The sequence below is a fragment of the Elaeis guineensis genome, chromosome 3 (genome assembly GCF_000442705.2).
Source record: "Elaeis guineensis isolate ETL-2024a chromosome 3, EG11, whole genome shotgun sequence".
In the NCBI taxonomy this organism is placed as follows: Eukaryota; Viridiplantae; Streptophyta; class Magnoliopsida; order Arecales; family Arecaceae; genus Elaeis; species Elaeis guineensis.
The window spans coordinates 104402115-104424631 of NC_025995.2; the positions used below are offsets into that span (position 1 = coordinate 104402115).

Consider the following 22517-nt stretch of genomic DNA (forward strand, 5'->3'; position numbering starts at 1 on the left):
AAAGGGAAGCAAAAGCCACCCAACTTTATTAGAAACGGTTATCTACAGAGCTATGCACAAGAGGACATTTATAGGAGGCTACAGTTTAGACAGATGATTGACAGAAACTTTGAGATACATCCTGAAACAGAGCAGAAGACCTGTTGAGAGGGGTAGTTAAAAAGAGAGGCCCACCATCCAAATACTAACCAGGCGAATGACCAGCAAGAGATGCTAGGTGACTCTAGAGGTGGTTGTGACTGCTCCTGTTCTTGGTAGAGCAAAGAAGTTCCCAAGACCTGAAGGATTGGAGGATTTACATAAGACTGTTGCCCGGGTGCAGCTTCTTTTTAGGAAGATGAATCGATCGGTGACCAAAATGTAAATGATGAAATAGTCATGATCTTTTACTGTGAAACATGGATGTGCACCTGATGGGTCAAGTTGGTAAGATTTTATTATGTTTTATTATACGCTGTAACTTGGCATTTGGTAAATTTAGCTGCTTTATTTATTTGTTTCAGTAGCAAGGCTGACTTCTTGACCTCGTATTCTCCCCACGGCTCACACCAGTGAAGTGTTGCCATAGATGTAATGACCCATGACTTGATATCTGCCTCAACTGATGAGTTCACAAGACCCCGTCGGCAAGAATTCTGGTCCGTAAACCGGCTTAACTTTTTTATCACAATGTAAGACATAGAAATATGTCATAGATCAGGTGCTATAGAAATCTTATTATGACGACATTTTCTAGAGCAATGAAAATTCAAAATAACAACAACAAATGATGCCACACATTTTCCCCGGCAAAATGTATTCAGAATCAGCTCAGAGTCTTCCAATCATACTATTTTGTTTGCCTGCTTGCAAAGTTACACCTGCAGCTGCACAATATGTTTACCACAATACTATCAACGGTTTTAAGAAGCTCGTCTCTCTGCTTCCCCAATTGCAGTGGCTAATATGATAGAACTCTCACATTATTTCTTGGACAGAAAGGAACAGTAATTGATCATATACATTTGAAGACATGAACAAGCAATTGGCACTTGCTATATGATCACTGGCATGTAGCCTAAATGTCTGTTGAATGGGAAAAGAAAGAAAAGAAAAGGAAAACTTAATTGGTGCAACGGCCTCTAGCAGAAAAATATCTTCTCTCATCTCTGTCAGTAGCTAAACACCTGGCAACATACAAAGATCACGTTCTACAGCAAAATACATTCTTTCACCATCATCTATGCATGACCTAGTAATCCTTGCTTGTTTTGTCAATCAATTTGCATTACTGGCTTGTTGTTTAAAGTCTGCAGACCCACATGCAGAGAGTTATTTTTTGAGAAAACACAGAGAGAATGCAATGCTTAATTGCTGTAAGAATGACAGTTGAAGGAAGCATGTACATAAATCATCTGTAAAAGTATAAAAGTAAATGATTTCAGTTAAGCTTCCATATTTTTTGGTTGTCAGTTTAATCATATGTTGTTTACTACACCAAAAGAAAATTCATACTTCCCACGGGTATCAAAAAATTCAGTGAGTTGTTTCTGCTGAAGAATCAATCAGTGATCCTTGAGGAGAAGATAGAACCGGATCTGGGGGCACTTGTAAGTCACTTAGGCTTCCCTGCAACATATCTACCACTTTGCTCATTGAAGGTCGACTTTCTGGCTGTGTTTGTATGCACCATAGTCCAACTAATATCATCTTTCTTGCAATTTCTTCAGTTTCTGCTGTTACACCGTAAGCTTGCAAATTTCCATCTCGCTCAATATGCTTATAAATCCAATGTGGAAAATAAATTTCACTAGTTTTCCCAGCTCCAACATCTAGGTTCTTTCTTCCACCAACCATTTCCAATACCATCATTCCATAGCTATATACATCTGATTTACTGGAGACAACCCCAAAATTCCTTGAGAAGACTTCTGGGGCAATAAAGCCGATCGTTCCTCTAGGATCTGCCATGGAAAGTATACTAATTTTTGGTGGGCATAACTTAGCCAACCCAAAATCAGATATCTTCGGACAAAATTCCTGGTCTAAGAGGATATTGTGAGGTTTAATATCAAAATGTACTATACGTGTGTTGCACCCACGATGAAGGTATTCTAAACCTTGGGCTACGCCAATTGCTATTTGGTATAATATCTCCAATCCAAGAATTGATTTCTCTGAGTATATGTACTTATCTAGGGACCCATTAGGCATGTATTCATAAATAAGAGCTCTTTTGGACCCCTCTGAACTAAAGCCCAGCAGACTAACAATGTTCACATGAGAGGTCCTACCTATGCTTGCAACCTCATTGATAAATTCCTCTCCATCACCCTTGGAGTCGGATAAGATCTTTACAGCAACCAAACGACCATCCATGAGACTTCCTTTGAATACAGTGCCATAACCACCTTGTCCTAATTTTTCATGAAATTTTCTGGTGATCCTTTTCACATCTTTATACCTGTATTTTTTTGGAGCAAGGGATCCATATCTCTCCAGAAAAGCTTTAATATGCTGTGAATTATCTGATTTTCTCCTCCAAAAGAAGATTGAGTTGGGAAGTTTTTCATGCTGGTATAAATAGAGAAAGGATAGAAGGCATGCCAGAAGGAGACCACCAGTAACTGCTGCTGAACCTACAAAGAGAGCATGAATTCATGACTAAAAAATGCCAATGCTAAGAAGATATTTACAGATAACCTTTAACATTATCCATTTATAATTAATAAGATCAAAGGAAACATGAAAATGAATAACAACTAGAATGACTATGGTCATCTTGAAAATTAAACTTCTGTTTCAGGGAATGGGCTTAAGAGCTACATGATTACTTCTTCCTCTTCTTCTTCTTCAATGCTAAGAAGATCTTTAGGAATAACTTTTAACATTATTAATTGATAATTAATAATATATTAAAGGAAACACGAGAATGAATAACTCTTAGAATGCCTATGGTGATCTTGAGCATTAAAATTCTGCTTCAGCAAACGGGCCTAAAAGCTACATGATTCCTTCTTCTTCTTCTTCTTCATCTATTTTTTTGCTTCTGTCCGATAAGTAGGTACCTCAACCTTCAATTATGTAAAAGAAATAAAAGAAAAGAAAAACAAAAAAATGAATGGAATACTGTTAAAAAAAAAAAAGATTCAAGGCCTCTTATAGGTTTTATGCAATTACTTTGTTCTGTTCTGTTCTGTTCTTTGTCAATAGCTCAGCCTTAGTAATTGTGCAATGAAAGACATAATCATATAGCTATCTTTAAGAACAATTCTGTTGGTTAAATGCTATAATCCTTAACTGTCAATAATTGCTGCTGAGTATTCTTGAAAGTATAATTTCATATGCTTGACATCCAAACTACTATTACACATGCTCACTTATCTGGTTTATTTGCTACTAACAAGCAACCAAAAGGATGAGGTGGCTATGCATATAATTGTTAAGATCAAAACAATGGTCTCCAGACTTCTTAAATGTAGAGGCAAGCAATAAGATGGTCAACTATTTCCTCATTAGTTGAGCACATCTAACATCCTTGTCTGAGTGATCATCGTCGTTTTCCCAGAATTTCGAATGTATGAAGCTCAACATCATGCTTTTGCATTGGAACTAATCAATGTTAGGTGAATGTTGATCCTTGATTGGCTGAGTTCATTGGAAACCATCACTGGCACTGCAGAGGTTTGTCACATCTTCACATATTCACCAAAAAAAAATCTTCCAATTTAAAACCAAAGGCAGTGGTGTATTAAGATCCCTATCTGGAAACTTGAATTTTGGCTTGAAGTCGAACATCTCCACAAAGATGTAATATCTACTGGTTGCCCACCTCACCAAGCTGGAGTTTGTTTTCAAAAGCAGATTGAGATTCGTAGGTGAGCTTAGAATGGAATACGATTAGATTTTAAAAACACAAATCATAATTGAGGGACTGCCCTATTGGAAACTTTGTGGCACTAATTGTAATAATCTAAGACTTCATCCAAAAAGGTTAGTGAGAAGATATTGTTTAGATCTTCCCAACGAATAACTAATGTGTGATCAAACACATGCCCGCATGGATCTTTACATACTCGTTCTATTTAAACCTTAGCATCTTTGCCATATTAAGGGTCTAAATTCATTCAAATCTAATAGCAAATATCACAATTCACTCATGGTCAACCTAAATAGATCTATATTGTAATATCCTCTAGTCCATATTAGTCAAGGGCCGATTCGACTCTAATACCATTGTGACATTCTGGACTTTATCTAAAAAAACTAGTCGAAAGATATTATTGGAGTTCTTGTGTCATGTGTAAGTACCCGAGATCTCCTGAGTGAATAACCAATACAGGACTAAACATGCATCTGCATCGGTCCTCACACTAATAACTCTAAAATAGAGATTGTCTCTCTTATCCGGAGATAAAAACCTAAAAGTTACTATATTTGGATTTAGATCATTCAGTTATAGCAAATTGTTTGTATCTTATAGCATGCTACTTATTTACATGTTATAGTCTGTTGTTTTGGTCATTCTTCATCTAGCACCCCAGAAGCCCCCACCTCCACCCATAATCCCCCAGCCAAAAAAAAAAAGAAGGAAAAGACAATAACTATCTAAAGGGATTGGCTGGAATGAAATACTTACCTATTATAATCCTCTTCTTGCTACTTTTGCTGCCTGCAACAAATATGAGCCAATGAAAGGACGAGGTTAGCACAAGACAAAAATTGATCACATAAAAAGAGGAATGGCCTACTAGGTATCAATGCTTTATTTTTCATGGAAACAGTATCAATGCACTATCATACATAATCTTCCTGAGATTTAAAATTTATCTGATTCAACCTATCAAACAACAGCAGAATAATACATAATTATTTAGGCATTATCATAAATGAAGCATGAATTTAAGATGTTTAAAAGAATAAAAGGATCTATCCAAGAAAAAAATTATATAAGAATGTTAACAGAAACACATATGAGAGGTCGGAGTTATTTGCTGTTGAATTTATCAACAGGGCACCCATAGTCGCATATGCACTTCAAATCTCTTGCAGTGCTTTGTTTGAGCAGTATGGGAAAAGTTCCAATTGTGTAACCGGCAGGCAATAGATAAAGGCCATCATCCTTATCATGTTAGGATGGTTTCCAGTTAACAACAAGAGAACTAACAATAGAGAAGCAAGATACCCAATCCCACCCAACATATAGAGAAAAACAACCAGAAACAAGACATGGCACAAAGTGTGATCCGTGAAAACACCCAAGTAAATATGTGTCAAGTACAAGAAGGCTTTTGTCCGAAAAAAAGTACAAGAAGGCTTTTGTCAAAAAAAAAAAAAAAAGTACAAGAAGGCTTATCTCTTCTATGAATTTTTTATCAAATTAATATTCGGATCCTCCCCACTGCATGATCCTATTGATCGTTTTTTTTTTTTTTTTTTTTTGATATCCCCAGAATAAGAAATGAAGTTAAAACTAATTTATGAATTATGAGTTAGTTTGGAACACAGTGGAGGACTTCCAAAAGGAAATTTGCCGATCAAGCCACTAAAGAATCTGAATTGATAGAATCAAAACAGTAGGGGAAAGATCTATTAAATGAGCCAAAAAAAAATGCAGTGGATAGCAAAGTCCTTCTCAGATAAGAGAAACCAGTCTTATGTAGCATGTGACATTAGTTTTACATAATTATTCGGGTAGAATTGTTGTTTCATTTGAGTCCAAAGCTTCTGCAATCACATCTAAAAGAATTTGGTAATTAGTTGAATGGCAACGAAAAGCTCAAAACAGACCTAAACCAATAACCGCATAGGTTCGCTTGGCTATAACCCACTGAGCCCGTAGTTATCCGAGAAACACACTGCAACTTCTACCATGGGCCCGATCATGGCAAGTACACATGAACCTCGTCTTCGTATAATCTTATCTCCTGACTTTTGGAATTCTCTAATCACCTTTAAAAGAATTTCATATTTAAAAATATTTAAAAGGTTTTCTCAAACAACATTAGAAGAATTTCATATCTATTTTTCTTTAGTAATAACGGTAATGATCATAGTTGAATGCCCATAAAAAATTCAAAACAGAGGAAAAACCTAGAATTCTGGTTCAGTTGGATGTCATCTAAGTATTAAAACCTGGAGATGGAATGGAACTCGAAAGTTATCTAAGAAACTCACTAAAGCATCTTGTACGATGGCGCCGGTCGGGGCAAATACACATGAAGCTGTTGTTGCTTCGATCATATCCACACTGGCCTTTGCTTGCTCTGCAGGCCGTGCAATTCGGTGCATCCCAATCCAACAGATATCCATACCCCAGAAGTTTCTCATAATCCCGGCTTTCTGCTCCTGCATACCCCGAGACTGGTAATTTCGTGGTCTGACAATCCCCTGATATCGGGGGGTCTGGCTTGAAGTAATCGTCGCCGATATAAGCAACATAAATGTTCCTAGGATCGCAAGGTAATCTGAAGGAACCGTCCTGCTCTCTCGAGCAATTGCGGATGAGAAGTTTCTTGTTGACCGCACTAATTTTGAAAGATGAGCCAGCGAAGGGAGAATCGCCAATAAAAAACGAATTCGAGCAAACATGGTCCAAGAGGTTGGCTTCTGAAACTGAAAGCCAGATGGATTCGTTATTGTAGAAGATGTCTAGGATCCGACAATCTCCGTAGGGCACTTGGAGATAAGGGATGCCATCAGAACAGTTCACATTAAAACCGGGATAGCCACAGTAGTCTGGTTGTTGCCCTTCAATCCAAAACGGGTAGCTAATGTTGTCGATGCTCCCACAGCTCTTTGGCTCGCAATCCCCTATCTTCGGATTGGCAGCTGCGGCTATTCTCTCCAAAGAGTAGATGTTGATGAAGAAAAAGGAGATAGAGAAGAGCCCTTTGAATTGTAGCAGTAGGTTGGGATTCATTTGGCATCAGCGTAGAGAGAGACAGCCCAAACGGCCTGGAGAACAGAGAATTTTAAGAGGAGGGTGATGGTTGAGTGTTTTGACTTTCCTTTGGAAGTCTCATTTTCCAAATTGATGCCTAAAAAGTCGTATGTTGAATGGAAGTGCTGACAAACGTTTCTCTCGATGCAACTCATTAAAGTCTATCGGGAATATGATCAAACAGACAAGAAAATAAGGTCCACGCCGTGGGTTCTTGAAGGAAGTTCTTTTCTGAAGTAATACAAAAAAAAAAAAAAAAAATATTTATATAAATAATATAAATTTAAATTTATTTATTAGTTTGATATAAAAATAATAAAATATTATTTTGAATGATATTTTATCATTATCACGTCATCTCCTATTTTTCACATAGACGTCATCTAAATAAAAAATATTATTTTAAACGGTATTTTTAAAAGTACCATTTAAAATGACGTTTTCTAATTTTTTTTCAAAAAAAATAAAAAAATAAAATTTATAATTTTAAATTTATAAATAAAAATTTATAAATAAATAAAATTTTTAATTTTGAATGAATTTTAAAATATAAAAATTTAAATTTTTAATTCAAATAAAAAAGATAATTTTAAATATATTTTTTATTTTCAAATTAATTTTTTAAAAAATATCTAAACAAAAATCTTAAAAATTAAAAAAATTAAAAATATAATAAAAAAGAAAAAATGAGAAAAAAATATGAAAAAAATAAAATTTATAATTTTAAATTTAAAAAAAATTAAAATTTTTATTTTAATTCAAATAAAAAACATCATTTCAAATTCTTCCCCATTTCAAATTAATTTAAAAAAAAGATGTTCAAAAAAAAAATTTTAAAAAATAAAAAATGTCATAAAAAAGTTAAAAATTTTAAAAAATAAAAAAAAATATAATTTAAAATTTAAAAAAATTAAATATAAAATTTTAATTAAAATAAAAAATATCATTTCAAATTACTTTCTCCATTTCAAATTAATTTATTTAAAAAATATTCCAAACAAATAAAAAAAATATTCTAAAAAAATTTCATAAAAAAAAATAAAAAAATAAAAAAATTTGTAATTATAATTTTAAATTAAAAAAATTAAATTTTTAATTTGAATTCAAATTTGATAAAAGAAAAAAATGCCATAAAAAAGTGAAAAAAAGAGGAAAAAATGTGAAAAAAAATTATAAATTAAAAATTTTAAAAAAAATTTAAATTTAATTCAAATAAAAAAATATCATTTCAAATTACTTTCTCTATTTTAAATTATTTTTTAAAAAAAATATCTGAAGAAAAGAAAAAAATTGGTGTACAAAAATAAAAAACACCATAAAAAAAGAAAAAAGGGAAAAGAATAGAATTGAAAAAAATAGGAATTCTAATTCTAATTCAAAAATAAAATTTATAATTTTGAATTTTAAGAAATAAAAATTCTAATTATAATTCAAATAAAAAATATCATTTCAAATAATTAAATTAATTTGAATTTAATTTTTTTAAAAATATTCTAAATAAAAAAAATGTCAAAAAGATAAAAATGGAAGAAAATTAAAATTATAATTTGAAATTATAAAAATTTTAATTTGAATTTCAAAAAAAATGCCATAAAAGAAGTGAATAAAAGGGAAAAAATAGTAAAAAAATAAAAATTATAATTATAAATTTAAAAAAAATTTAACTTTAATTCAAATAAAAAATTATCATTCAAATTACTATCCATATTTTTAATTAATTTTATTTATTAAAAAATCACATAAAAATAACTAAAGAAATTAAAAAAAATTAAAAAAATTATAAAAAAAAGAAAAGAGAAAAGAAAAGAAGAAAATGCCAAAGGGAATGGTATTTTCTCTCTCTTCTCCCTTTTCTCTGGCAATCTCCGGCATTTTCTTCTCTCCAGCGGCACGACGGCGAGCTCCCGACGGTAGTGAGTTGCCTCCTCTCTCTTTCCTCTTCCTCTCTCTCTCCCTCTTTTTCGTTGGCCACCGACGTCAGAGGGTCGACGGCGGGCCGCGCGCCCGGACGACAGGCCCCGTGCCCCGACAGTGGGCCCCGACCCTCCCTTTCCCTTGGTCGGTCCCCTCCTCTCCCTCTTCCTCTCTTCCTCTCTCTCTCTCCCTCTTTTTCCTTGGCCGTCGGTGACAGACGGCCGGCGGTGGCCGACGTGCCTCGACAGCGGGCCCCTGCAGCGGGCCCCTTCCCTTGGCCGGCCCCCTCCTCTCTCTCTTCCTCTCTCTCTCTCTCTCCCTCTTTTTCCTTGGCCACCGGCGACAGACGGCCGGCGGCGGCCCCGGCGACGGCCCCCCGCGACAGGCCCCTTCCCTTGGCCGACCCCTCCTCTCCCTCTTCCTCTCTCTCTCTCCCTCTTTTTCGTTGGCCGCCGGCGTCAGAGGGCCGGCGGCGGGCCCTAGCCCTCCCCTTCCTTTGGCCGGCCCCCTCCTCTCCCTCTTCCTCTCTCTCTCTTCCTCTCTCTCCCTCTTTGTCCTTGACCACCAACGACAGACAGCTGGCGGCGGCCGACGCGCCCCGACGGCGGCCCCCCGCTGCAGACCCCGACGATCCCCTTCTCTTGGCCAGCCCCTCCTCTCCCTCTTCCTCTCTCTCTCTTCCTCTCTCTCTCTCCCTCTTTTTCCTTGGCCACCGGCGACAGACGGTCGGCGGCGGCCCCTCACGGCGGGTCCCGACGATCCCCTTCCCTTGGCCGGCCCCTCCTCTCCCTCTTCCTCTCTCTCTCTCCCTCTTTTTCCTTAGCCGCCGACGACAGACGGCTAGCGGCGGGCCCTGGCGGCCCTCCGGCGCCCTTCTCTTTCGATCCGCAGCGGCGGGCCCCGACGGCCCTCCGACGGTGGGCCCGTGTGGCCCTGCGGTGCCCTTCTCTTTCGATCCGCGGCGGTGGGCCCGACGGTCCTCCGGCGGCAGGCCTGTGCGGCCCTGCGGTGCCCTTCTCTTTCGATCCGCGGCGGTGGGCCCGACGGTCCTCCGGCGGCAGGCCTGTGCGGCCCTGCGGTGCCCTTCTCTTTCGATCCACGATGGAGGGCCCCAGCGGCCCTCCGACGGCGGGTCCGTGTGGCCCTGCGGCACCCTTCTCTTTCGATCCGCGGCGGCGGGACCCGGTGGCGAGCCCCGACGGCCGACCTCAGTGGCCCTCCGACGGTGGGTCCGTGCGGCCCTGCGGCACCTTTCTATTTCAATCTTTTTAATTTTAATTTTTATCTTATTAATTTTAATTTTTTATTTTTATCTCATTAGATTAAGATTTATTTTAAAATTCGATTCGATCATAATTTAAAAATTTTAAGCATTTTATGAAAACGTAGACCTATCAGTTGAGCAATGTAGGATATTCTACGATATCCATATAAAATATATATTTGATTATATATTTTTATACAGATACCGTAAAATATATACATTGGTCAATTGATTGTCCAGTTTAGACAGTTTGAAAATTACATTTAATTCTATAGGTAATTATATTATTCGAATGATATGCGGAAGGCTCGAGAGAAATTTCGGACAGTATTTTTCTTTAGTTCTCCTCATATATTTTTAGTCGTGTGGGAAAAACTAAGAGAAAATGCTGTCGAAATTTTTTTCGGACCCTTTTGCATATCATTTGATTAATGTAGTTAACCTATAGAATTAATGCAATTCCCGACTATTAGTCCATTACGACGTCAGTTGCTCGAGATGCCATCAGAGCAGCATGATCCTAATATTCCATTCAGACTAGACGGACCATTGGGATATAGGTATAAAAATATTATTTTTATTATTTGAAACTTACTATTTTAAATTCGATAAAATTTATTTAACATGAGTAGATTGTGAAACAGATGGAATGTTGCATTCAACGTTCATCACGTATCGACGAGAGTGGCACGGATTTATAGGTGCTAGTTGGATACATTAGTTGATACATATAGATGGGTAAATTTCAAATTTTTTACAAATATCATTTTACAGTTGTCATAATCTATTAAAATTTTAGCTTACTAATTTTTTTTATTTTAACTCTATCAGTTTTTATGGGAGCCATATACAGATGAGATATTGGCTATATTGTCGCAGATGTGTACAGTTGGACATGATATATGGACTGCTAGGGTGCCACTTATTTGTTTTGATGTGGTAGAGTGGCATCTTTCCGATCGTGTTCTGCGACAGTTTGGTCAGATTCAGGACATCCCAGAGCAGTTTGATACCAGCTAGGGACTTCATTGTATTGATCGACGAGGTAGAGCTCATATTGACTGGCGTATCAGACATGCAGTGTATATCGATATTTGGGATGCACGTTGAGATTATATTGTTCATGATGATCCCATTTTGAGAGGTCGTTCATATACCGATGACTACATGGCTTGATTTTTAGTATTATAATGCGAGTCATTGGACAATCTCGGTATGCAGTTTCCGAATACGAGGGTGAGAGTTCTGCTATGCATCTTTTGGTAAGACTACAAAAATTAGTTTATGTTGTTTGTGTTATATTTTTGTTTTATATTTTACAGTATATTGACTGTTTTATTTTAATTTTGTAGATTGATTCTATGTTGGATCTTGTGTTGGATGCTCGTCTTGCTTTATCTACGACTGATGAGGATGAACGGATTCGGATACTGCATGAGATAGAGAGAACAAATTCTGGAACATTGGTGGCGATTGGTGTTAATCCATATAGCTGTGCGTCTTGGTATTAAGCAGTCGATGCGCCAGATATGAGATATACGTCGTTACCATATGTTCCACATATGCCATCATCACATATTTCGCAGATGTTATCATTAGATGCTGCACAGATGCCATCGCCTTTTGATCCACAGATGGCAGTACTTTCTTCTTCCTACATCCCCTAGATGACATCACCGGGTACCAGTTGGCCACATGAGTATGATACTTTCTTTTCAGGCCCATCTGTGTATCCAGATGAGAGGGTTGAGCGGATCGTTCAGTCCGTAGATGATTCGACAGCATAAGTTATTTCATATATTTTTTTAAAAAGTTAATTTGAAAAGATAATTTGAAATAAAAAAAATTAATTTTTATTTTAATCAAAATCATAATTTTTATTTTTTAAAAAAATTAAAATTAAAATTTTTATTTTTTACTCATTTTTTTATTTTTTTAAAAAAAATTTAAAGCGTCAAATAATATGATGTTTTTAAAAATATAATTTGAAATGACGTTTTTAAAAACATCATATCAAATGACGGTTTTTTTTTTTTTTCGTATGGTCTACGTAAAAATTGGGGGTAGATGACGTAGATAATAAAACGTCGTTCAAAATGATATTTTCAAATTTTTGCATCAAATCGATAAATAAATTCAAATTTATATTATTTATATAAATAATTTTTTTATATTATTTAAAAAAAGCACTCGTGATAAAAATGATTGGTTTGACGAGTTTCCGATATATTTTCGAATGAGCAAGGTCAAATCAAAAAATGAGGAAGGAGAGAGCCAGAGCATAAACGGAAAAGAATGTGCGTTTCAGGCATGAGAAGGGGATGGGTGATTGATGGCGGTTTGACCAGTCTTATTTCCGAAAGTCTTCCTTTTTAGTCCGAAATGAATGGGCTGTGGAAGTCCATGTGCAGAGAACGCACACAGGTCGTGTACAGAGAAAATGCACGCACCGAGACGCGGTTTAGCGTTAACGAAAAGTGGAAATGAAATTTCCATTCAGGACTGACTGGCACTTGTAATCCATGCTAGATTTTTAGATGCATAATTTTCACCTCATTGTCAATGGTGTAGTTAAAATTCATGAAGTCGCTTTCAAACCTTAAAATTGATAATTTAAAAATTTTAATTCTAAACTAAAAAAAATATAACTTTATCTTAGCAATTAGAGCCGTAATTCATAAGAATGACTTGGTTGACCAACAGAGAATGGGGGCCAGTAACCACTAAAATATGTCTTTGTATTAATGTCGATCAGGCTGTGTAGACTTTTGGATTTTTATGTTTTTGATGATGTTGTTTTAAATACGTCATTGTGTTTATGTGATCTTCCCTGTTTTATTTGACAACAATTATCAATCACCGTAGCACATCACACTAATCATTTATCATATTAATTTTTTAAAAATATATTAGTACTCTCTTGCCCCATAATACATGAAACTTTTCGTGGACATGAAACAAGTGCTCTATAGCATCATTGTTATGTTTTTGTCAAATTGTTGGAGACATGAATAATCCATACCGTCTAATTGAAAATTTGATTTCATTCACTTAAAATCTTTTTTTTTCAATTTTTTGGTATGAACTTAAAATCCTATTCAATAAAATTTAAATAACCATCCATCACCTAGAATTCCACTAATGATAGTAAATATCAAAAGCCTTGGCTTCTTATTCAAGAAGAAATAGTGTCGCTTGATTAATACTCCTTGTCCAAGTTGATGTATAGTTTTATCTTCCAATGTTTTCTTTTTGAAGGAGCATATACAAAATATAAGATCTGCAATAATAATAATAAATAAAAAAAGCCTAATCTTGTGACGTATGCATGCTTGACTTATGGTGACTAGACTAGTCAGAACGGTAAAGTGTAGCATTCGTTAAATAATAATATTATTTATAAGACCATTATTAGAAAATCAATTTTTTTTAAAAAAAATTGAATAAAATATAATTTTGTTTGAATGAACAATGAAAAGTCAAAAAGCAAATGCTATTTTTTCCATATTATATTACGACTATAACAAAATAATAATATTAATTTTATTAATTAAAAATAATCACATAGAAAATAATATAATAGAAAACTTTCAAAATAATTATATTAGCCGATACAACTTATAATAATCACTGGCAAGATCCGTTGAATCGGTATCTGAGAAAATACCGATTGGCGATTGGTTTGGTACAGCACGGATCCATGCTGTTTCAAGATGTAGGCTGAGAAAGGGGGAGCAAAGGCAAAATGGATTCGATTCCTAACCAGTTTTTTGTTTCAGTTAATTGAAACGATGAAAGACAAAGAAGGAAGAAGAAGGTAAGGCATACCCCCACAGGCGTCAGCACAGTTGGCAGCCCCCGTCGGTCTTCGGGGATCGACCTTGCCAGAATCTTGACAGCCTTGGCACGCTCTCTGCCCCACCGTCCACGTTACGCTGATGCCCTCCTGCATCGCCTCCCCAAAAGTCTTCCCGGACCACAACAACTCATGTATCGTCCGGTTTATAGGAAAGATTCCCATCGAGCTACACCCCAACGGGTTCCACTGCCCCAGAGGAGGCTGCTCGAGCAAACTATAGTATGAATGCGGCTGAATCCCTCCGGTTGGGCAGGCGATTGGATGGAACCCGTCGAGAGAGGGGTCAAAGGTGCAGTTGAAGTAGAAGGAGAGATTGAAATCGAGCCTGGCATAGCTGAAGATGGAGGAGTTGATGATGGGGTCGGTGAAGGTACGAGGACAGTCTTCTCCAGTGAGATCTGGGTCGATGATTGTGAGGACTCTGTTCGCGTAATCGATGCTCTTGATTCGGTAGGACTTCTTGCCCATATTAATTGTCAGAAGGGATTGATCCGTGTTGCAAGCGAGCTCGAACCCTGGAAGGCCGCACTTCTCAGGACTGTCAAGTAGCCGGAATGGGTAGGTGATGTTATAATGGTTGCGTCCGCAGTCGTACGAAGCAGCGGAAACGCATTCTATGAATAGGGTTCCGTTATCGGCTTTGGAAAGCAAAGAAAGCATGAGGAGAAGGATGGGTGAGAGCAGGGAGTATGAGTGGTACATCCTGGTTTCTGTTACCTAATGCTAGGAACCTTGGCATGGGAAGAAAGCTATGGACATTAGAGACGACTAGATGAGCAGATGGGGTTGGAGAATCCTAGTCAATAGGAAAGAGATAGGAAGTAGGGCCAATAAAGAAAACGGGTAGGCTGATTCATTCAAAGCAGGTGAGGGACGAGAGGCGTTTGATATTTCTTGTTCCTGTGGAGAGCAACTTGTTGACCAATGGATGTGTGTGTGGTTCTCCGGTTCCAGGCCGCCACCAATAGAACACCTGGCAGGTGCTGGTTGGGTGGATTTGGAGAATCATCAAATGGACCGCAAGGAGTATTAATTCTGGGCCATCAACTGAAGCCCATCAATTTTTAACTGGACCTGGTAAAGGGGGCCTGGCGACCTAGCGTCGCTTCAGGTTGGGGCAACCTTAACCGGGTGTCCAGAAATCAGAAGCGGTGTTTTCGGTCTTCAGCGAAGTGTAAACATGGAGACCTTCTGAGCGCCATGGTCCCAAGTAGATGGATGCTCACGGAATTCACATTCCTTGGTCCTTGTTGGGAAAGACAGATTTCCTCAAAAGAATAAAATTCAAAGGCCTCGGCCCTTAATTGTTGGGAAGGAAACTTCCATATCACTTACAGGATTCCCTCGATAGAAATTAGAATCGTCTTGTGCCATGGCCATGCAACACCCCCTCCCATGCATGATACGTTTCTAGACTGGTTTGTGACATGAACCTGCAACACTTTTTTGACCATCCTAAACTCATTCATGGAAATGCTATTATGCTTTTTCTCATCAATGCCCTAACCTTCGTCCACTTTCATGTCATGCGTACCGTTTAGCCAACTTTATTGCTGGGGGTGCTAGGGGAAAGGATTGCATGCAAAAGCCTGCTTCTTGATTTAGAGCAACGTACTTGGCACAGTCCATGGCCCAAATTGGAAATTGATTAGACTATAACTTAGCCCATGTTACCTGGGTGTTTTGTTAGGCAAGGTCAACTGTGATATACAATCTAGAATATAATTTCTCTAATGCCTTATCCCTAACCTAGCACCTAGGCTGATTCAAAGTCATATTTGCATCATCTGTGTGATGTGGTGTAGCCTAAAGGGTATGTAAATATGAGGCTTAGCGGCCCATTTAACTCTTTAATAAGTGAAAACTAAGCAGATGGCATAAAACGTGCTATGCCACTTCTTTGAGCATGAATACATATTCAGTCCCATATTAGTCATGCGCCAGAAAGATCTTGATACTAAAATAGAGCCAAGAAACTTAACTAACATCTTTCAACTAGTTTTTTTAAGTAAGATCCTATTTTGTTATATCTTATTTCCTTTCATATGTTGCATTATGTCCATAATGTTACTATATTTTTTTCCTATCAAAAATGAAATTGGTTTTATATAATTCCTTTTGATCAGAAACATTGCTTGCTTCATGGCAATATGCTCATAAACCCCTTCTTGAGAATCTAATTATCATCACTTGATCTCCCTAATATATTTTCCCTAGCAATTCATCATTTATTTTTGATTCACTCCAATATCTTTTTTATAAATAATAAGCTCCAGGAGTGGAACCTTTGCATCTCGAGCTCTTTTCCAGAATAATACAAAAAAAAAAATAATTATCAAAATAATTTAAAACCTAACTTTTTTACCAAACTAATGCAAAAGGGGAAAACACCATTTTGAATGACATTTTTTCCCCCTTCCACGTCACCCTTCTTTCCACGATGGCATCGTCCCAAAAAAAAAATGAAACGCCAATTTAAATGACGTCTTTAAAAAAGCCATTTTGAATGGCTTTCAATTTTTCCCACCAAAAAAAAAGAAAAAAAATCAGGAAAGAATGGAAATTTTTTTTTTAAATTTTAAATTAAAAAATAAATTAAAACTTTAATTTTAATTGAAATTTAAAATATAAATATTTGAAGTTGTAATTCAAAAAAAAAATTAGATATTTTTTTTTCAATTTTTTTTTAAAAAATGTCTAAAAAAATGTTAAGAAATTTAAAAATAAAAAATATCATAGAAAATGAAAAAAAAGAGAAAGAAATATGAAAGAAATAAAAATTTTAAATTTAATTGAAAAACATCATTTCAAATGCTTGTCAAAAAAATTTAAAAAAAAATTTAAAAAATAAAATGTACCATTAAAAATTTTAAAAAAATCAAAAAAATAAGAATTATAATTTAGAATTAAATTTTTTTTTAAAGATTAATTGAAATAAAAATATTATTTTAAATTACTTTCTCAAATTAAAATTAATTTATTTTAAAAAGATTCAAAAAAAATTTTAAAAATAGCCTAAAAAAATTTCATAAAAACAGAAAGAAACGTAAAAAAATAGAAAAATTATATAATTATAAATGTGACTTAAAAAAAATTTAATTTGAATTAAATTTTGATAAAAAAATAAATACATAAAAAAGTTAAAAAAATGAGGAAAAATGTGGAAAAAAAATTTATAAATTGAACTTTAAAAAAAATAATTTTTTTTAAATTATTGTAAAAAAATTATCTGAAGAAAAGGAAAAAATATTGTAAAAAAATAAAAAATACCCTAATTTTTTTTTAGTTTTTTTAATTTTTTTTAATTTCTTTAATTATCTATTTGTGATCTTTTAATAAATAAATTTAATTAAATAATGAAAATAATAATTTAAATGATAATTTTTAATTTAAATTAAAATTATTTTTTTATTTATAATTATAATTCCTATTTTATTACTATTTATTTATTTATTTTTTTATGATATTTTTTTAAATTTATTTTAAAATTTTTATCATTTGAAATTATAATTTCAGTTTTCTTCTATTTTTATCTTTTTAGCATTCTATTACGTATTCTTTTCCTTTACTTAAAATATTTTTTAAACAATTATGTTTAAATTAATTTAATTATTTAAAATAGTATTTTTTATTTCAATTATAATTATCATTTTTATTTTTTAAAATTAAAAATTTTATTTTTCAATTAGAATTACAATATCTATTTTTTTTCAATTCTATTTTTTTCCTTTCTTTCTTTTTTAGGATATTTTTTATTTTTTTACAATATTTTTTTCTTTTCTTGAGATAATTTTTTTACAATAATTAAAAAATTTTTTTTTTTTTTAAGTTCAATTTACAATTTTTTTTTCCACATCTTTCCTCATTTTTTAACTTTTTTATGTATTTATTTTTTTATCAAAATTTAATTCAAATTAAATTTTTTTAAGTCATATTTATAAAATACTCTAAAAAAAAATTATAATTAATTTAATTTAATTTTATTCTTTTATGATATATTTTTTTAATTTAATTTATAATTTTTATAATTTTAAATTTTAATTTTAGTTTTCTTCCATTTTTATCTTTTTGACATTCTATTACATATTTTTTTTTTAATTTAAAATATTTTTTAAAAAATTATATTTAAATTAATTTAGTTATTTAAAATGTTATTTTTAATTTCAATTACAATTATAATTCTTATTTCTTAAAATTAAAAATTATAAACTTTGTTCTTCAATTACAATTATAATTTCTATTTTTTTGAATTCTTTATGTTTTTATGAAATTTTTTTAGGCTATTTTTAAAAATTTTTTCGAATCTTTTTTAAATAAATTAATTTTAATTTGAGAAAGTAATTTGAAATAATATTTTTATTTTAATTAATCTTTAAAATTTTATTTTTTTTTAAAATTTTAAATCATAATTCTTATTTTTTTGATTTTTTAAAAATTTTTATTTTTTAATAGTACATTTTATTTTTTAATTTTTTTTAATTTTTTTGACAAGCATTTGAAGTGATGTTTTTCAATTAAATTTTAAATTTTTATTTCTTTCATATTTCTTTCTTTTTTTTTCCATTTTCTATGATAGTTTTTATTTTTAAATTTCTTAAGATTTTTTTTGACATTTTTTAAAAAAAATTTGAAAAAAAAATATCTAAATTTATTTATTTTTTGAATTACAAATTCAAATATTTATATTTTAAATTTCAATCAAAATTAAAATTTTAATTTATTTATTAATTTCAAATTTTAAAATTTTTTTTCGATTATTTTCTGATTTTTTTTCTTTTTTTTTGTGGAAAAAATTGAAAACGCCATTTTGAATGACGTTTTTAAAAACGCCATTCAAAATGGTGTTTTTAAAGATGCCATTTCAATTGGCGTTTCGTTTTTTTTTTGGGGACGATGCCATCGTGGAAAAAAGGGTGACGTGGAAGGGGGAAAAAACGTCATTCAAAATGGCATTTTTTCCTTTTGCATTAATTTGATAAAAAAATTAAGTTTTGAATTATTTTGATATTTAATTTTTTTTTTTGTATTATTCCGGAAAAGAGCTCTTTGCATCTCCGTCTTCTTTAATCTTCATTCTTTATGACTCCTATGTATTGGATAAACAGTCATCTATGCTTCCGTGTCAAGATGCAAGGAAACTACATGGACATCAGGATAGCTGAAATGGACACATAAAATCTTATAATCTTGTCCTTTTGATTTCATAAATATCTAAATAATTTGTTGCAATACGTCTAAAAATCAGAAATATGGGGGGAAAATCTGAGAGCTAGCAGTGGAGATGATAAAAATATATGCGCTTGAGGATGAACAGGTCATGCGCTTCTGATCAACCTAATTCATCAGACATGACTTTGTACTATATCTAAATTCCATGGCTTCTTGGCTCTTTTCTGAAAATTTTTATCTTTTTTATATAAGTATGGCACCTATAACAAAGCTCATGTTTCTCAAAACATAAAGCTGTGTGATTTGCCTTCGATCTCCAAGTTCTGTCGACAATGAATTGAGTAACTACTTGAAAGAGAACAACTTCGAATACATACCTTTAGAACATGTGCCGTTACACAATCCGTTGGGACAGAAGCAGGGTTGATCATCGTCTAAATCGTACCCACAAAATCCACCGGAGTCCATGCAGCCTTTGCACCACCCGCTTCCCACCGTCCACCTCACGCTGAACCCCTCCTGCAGCGCGTCGTCGAAGGACATACCACCACTCATCAATAGCTCCACAACCGTCTGATTCATCGGAAGAGTCACAAACGATTGACACACGCCTGGCAAACTATAGTTGTCGAACCAATAATACCAGTACAGCCTGGTTTTGTGGTCAAAGACGCTCAGGCAACCAATATCATGTAGGTTAGGAATTAAGCTGTTGCAGTTCAGGAACACGGTGAGGTTCTGGTCACGGTCTGAGTACTCGAAGAGGAGGTGATCCAAGGTGGTGTTCTCGTCTGGCTTGGGGCAGGACTGGCCAACATATTTTTGGTTTACGATGGTCAGAAGGCTGTTCGAGTAGTCGACGCCCTTCACTTGGTACTCTATGTTGTCTATTTGGATCATGATGAACTTGTCGTCGCAAGTGAGGTTATAACCTGGGTGGCCACAATAGTCGGGACGGCCATGTATAAGAAAAGGATAGGACACATTGATCGACAAGTCTCCGCAGGTGAAGGGAGTCGGAGCACAATCCGAGTATTGCTTGTAGGTTGCATCAGCGAAAGAAGGCAGCAGCGATGAGAAAGTGAAGAAGAGAACAGGGAGGAAGGGAAGAAGAAACATTTGTTGAAGGAGAAGAAACATTTTGTCTTCCTTTTGCCTCATTGGTTCGACAGCTTTGAGGAGCTAACAGAGCAACTTTGAACAGTAGAAATAGAAGGACACTGAGATGAATTGGTTCTCATGTTGTTGGCATATTATCAATTGTTTAAATGAGAAAAATAGAGAAGGTGGAACAGAAGATGGCGGCTCCAAGCAATTACTCATAGCAGAAAATTACAAAAAGAGAGGACGAAATCAGAAGGGAGGAGCCCCACCATCTAGATGGCAGGCATGCCGGTCAAGGCGGGGTTGGGTGCCAAATATAAAAAGGCAGGGCTGGGGACAGATATTTCTTCTCTCACTGGTTGAATCTTATGTGCCGTGTGGAATATTGGTTGTCTGACTGAGTCGAGTCAATCGGTTCGCGTATGAACAACATAGGCACGCGTCTAGCTAGCTGACGATGACATCGGTCCTGTTTTCAGATAAATTATAACCGTTCTACGCTGGGGATGGCAATGGTCCGGATATAGATTGAATTGATCAATATCCGTATCTATCTCGATATGAAAAACCCACATCCATATCGACCTCATATTTGTTTCGGGTCAGATCGAGTTGTGTAAAATAGAGGATGTGGACGAGATCTGGTTGGCTTGGGTATCCCCACCTGATCGGGTCAGATAAAGTTGGATGGAATTGGATCGGATTAGATCTCTCTCAATACCTCAAAGCTCAGTCAATCTATGCTCAAGTGCTTCGATTTCTCTCAAATGCTCAATCACATGTGATAGATCTCTGAAACAGAGCATGAAATGAATAGAAAAAGAAGTGTAAAAGAAAAACAATGGTCAAACTATGTGGGAAGGTCTTATCTTTTAATTTTTTTTATTTTTCTTTTGTTTTCCCCCAATTTTTCCTCTGTGTTTTCTTCCATCCTCGGGAGTCTTGATTAGGTGCCGTGTGGGAGGCTTGGAGTAGTCAAATCGAAGGGCTAGGGTCTTCCGATCTTTTTTCTTTAGGTGGTGTTTGGTTGGGGTAATTAAGATCTGGAATAGGAATTGAAATAGATGACTCTCATTCCAACTGTTTAATTAAGGAGAGTTTCATTCTAATTCCCATTCGTTGCTGAATCCGAACTCATCCCAATGGAATCAAAATCTCATTCCAGTGAAATGAGATTAAAAAAAAAAATTGTCCGCGAGCTCTTTTCTGACCTCCTCCTTGGCGATGTTGTGGTCCCTCGACAATCGCTCCGCCACCACGACCCTCTCGTCGGGCCCCCACCGGTCGAGCACCGCCCACGAGTCCCCCAAGTTCGCTACGTAGAGCACGTCGTCGACGATTGCTCCCACGAGGTAGCACGATCCCACCGATGCAATCTGCGGTCGCGACGGTCACGACCGCTTCACCAGGTGCAAGAACTCCTCTGTCGCATCGAATGCCTTCTTTATCATCTCTCTCGAGATCCCCCTTGCTCCGATGTGAACTCTGTCAAAAAACCTACCAATTTAGAGTAATAGATCGAGTAAAAACCTCTTCTATGAGGGGCAAATGGTGGAGTACTCTGGAGGTGGGGGAAGAGATGGTTATTAATGAAGTGAAAGGCCTCGGAGCCGCCGTGCCTGTCGAAGATGCCGACGAAGGTGGCGAAGGGGGAGGTGAGGACCTGGCCCTTGTCCTCCAAGGAGGAGTTGGTCTGGACGATTGCGATGGAGAAGTCGTCAGAGATGTGAGGCTTCAGATCCAAGTGTCATAGGAGCCATCGCTCCAGTGGCCGGCAGCACGCTCGTAGCATCGCGCCCTTGCCAGCTTTCTGGCCTCCTTCGTCTTGGAATTCTTCACCGGTTGGGCCGATAAGACTCGAGAGAGGAACCCTCGTTAGTTGCAAAAAAAATGAATTTTTTTAAAAAAAATTAAAGATATTATTATGTTTAATTTTTATTTAATATCAATTTTTAAAATAATTAATTTTTAAAAATTTTAGTTAAAAATAAAAATAAAAATTTGAGTTGACTTCGATTTCTATATTTATATAAACCAAACAACAATAATGGGAATCATCTATTTCGATTCTGATTTCGATCACAAATCAAATATTTCGGATGATTTGGCCATTTTGATTTCGATTCCAATCCATTTCCATTCCAATTTCAATTCCGATTCTAATTGTGAACCAAATATCCCCTTATTTCTTCCATCTACAAGAGTCTCCATCGGGTGGGAGGAGGCTTGGAGAGACCAAATCGAATGGCTAGGGTTTGCCCCCGACGCTTTTCCTCTGTTTCTTC

The 22517-nt window shown here is 35.3% G+C and overlaps 1 protein-coding gene across 3 annotated transcripts; it reads right to left on the minus strand.

The window, feature by feature from the left end:
* Window positions 1–1331: 1331 nt before the first annotated feature.
* Window positions 1332–20510, minus strand: LOC105041264 (LEAF RUST 10 DISEASE-RESISTANCE LOCUS RECEPTOR-LIKE PROTEIN KINASE-like 2.4). Of its 3 annotated transcripts, XM_073254217.1 has the most exons (4): window positions 13929–14067; window positions 6157–6936; window positions 4619–4651; window positions 1332–2618 (listed from the first exon to the last, which is right to left on the minus strand). In XM_073254217.1, the coding sequence occupies exons 2-4, from the start codon at window positions 6899–6901 to the stop codon at window positions 1516–1518; spliced, it is 1881 nt and encodes a 626-aa protein (XP_073110318.1). In that variant the 5' UTR covers window positions 6902–6936; window positions 13929–14067; the 3' UTR covers window positions 1332–1515. The 3 variants fall into 3 exon arrangements, with proteins under 3 accessions (XP_073110318.1, XP_073110317.1, XP_073110319.1); XM_073254216.1 differs by lacking the exons at window positions 6157–6936; window positions 13929–14067 and adding an exon at window positions 19506–20510; XM_073254218.1 differs by lacking the exon at window positions 6157–6936 and having other exon boundaries at window positions 13929–15392.
* Window positions 20511–22517: the final 2007 nt, after the last annotated feature.

Coding starts and splice junctions, on each gene's coding strand:
- LOC105041264 (XM_073254216.1), bottom strand. CDS start 20,289: ATGAGGCAAAAGGAAGACAAAATGTTTCTTCTCCTTCAACAAATGTTT. Junction 4,652..19,505: donor TAACGGCACATGTTCTAAAG/GTATGTATTCGA, acceptor TATTTGTTGCAG/GCAGCAAAAGTAGCAAGAAG. Junction 2,619..4,618: donor CAAGAAGAGGATTATAATAG/GTAAGTATTTCA, acceptor CTCTCTTTGTAG/GTTCAGCAGCAGTTACTGGT.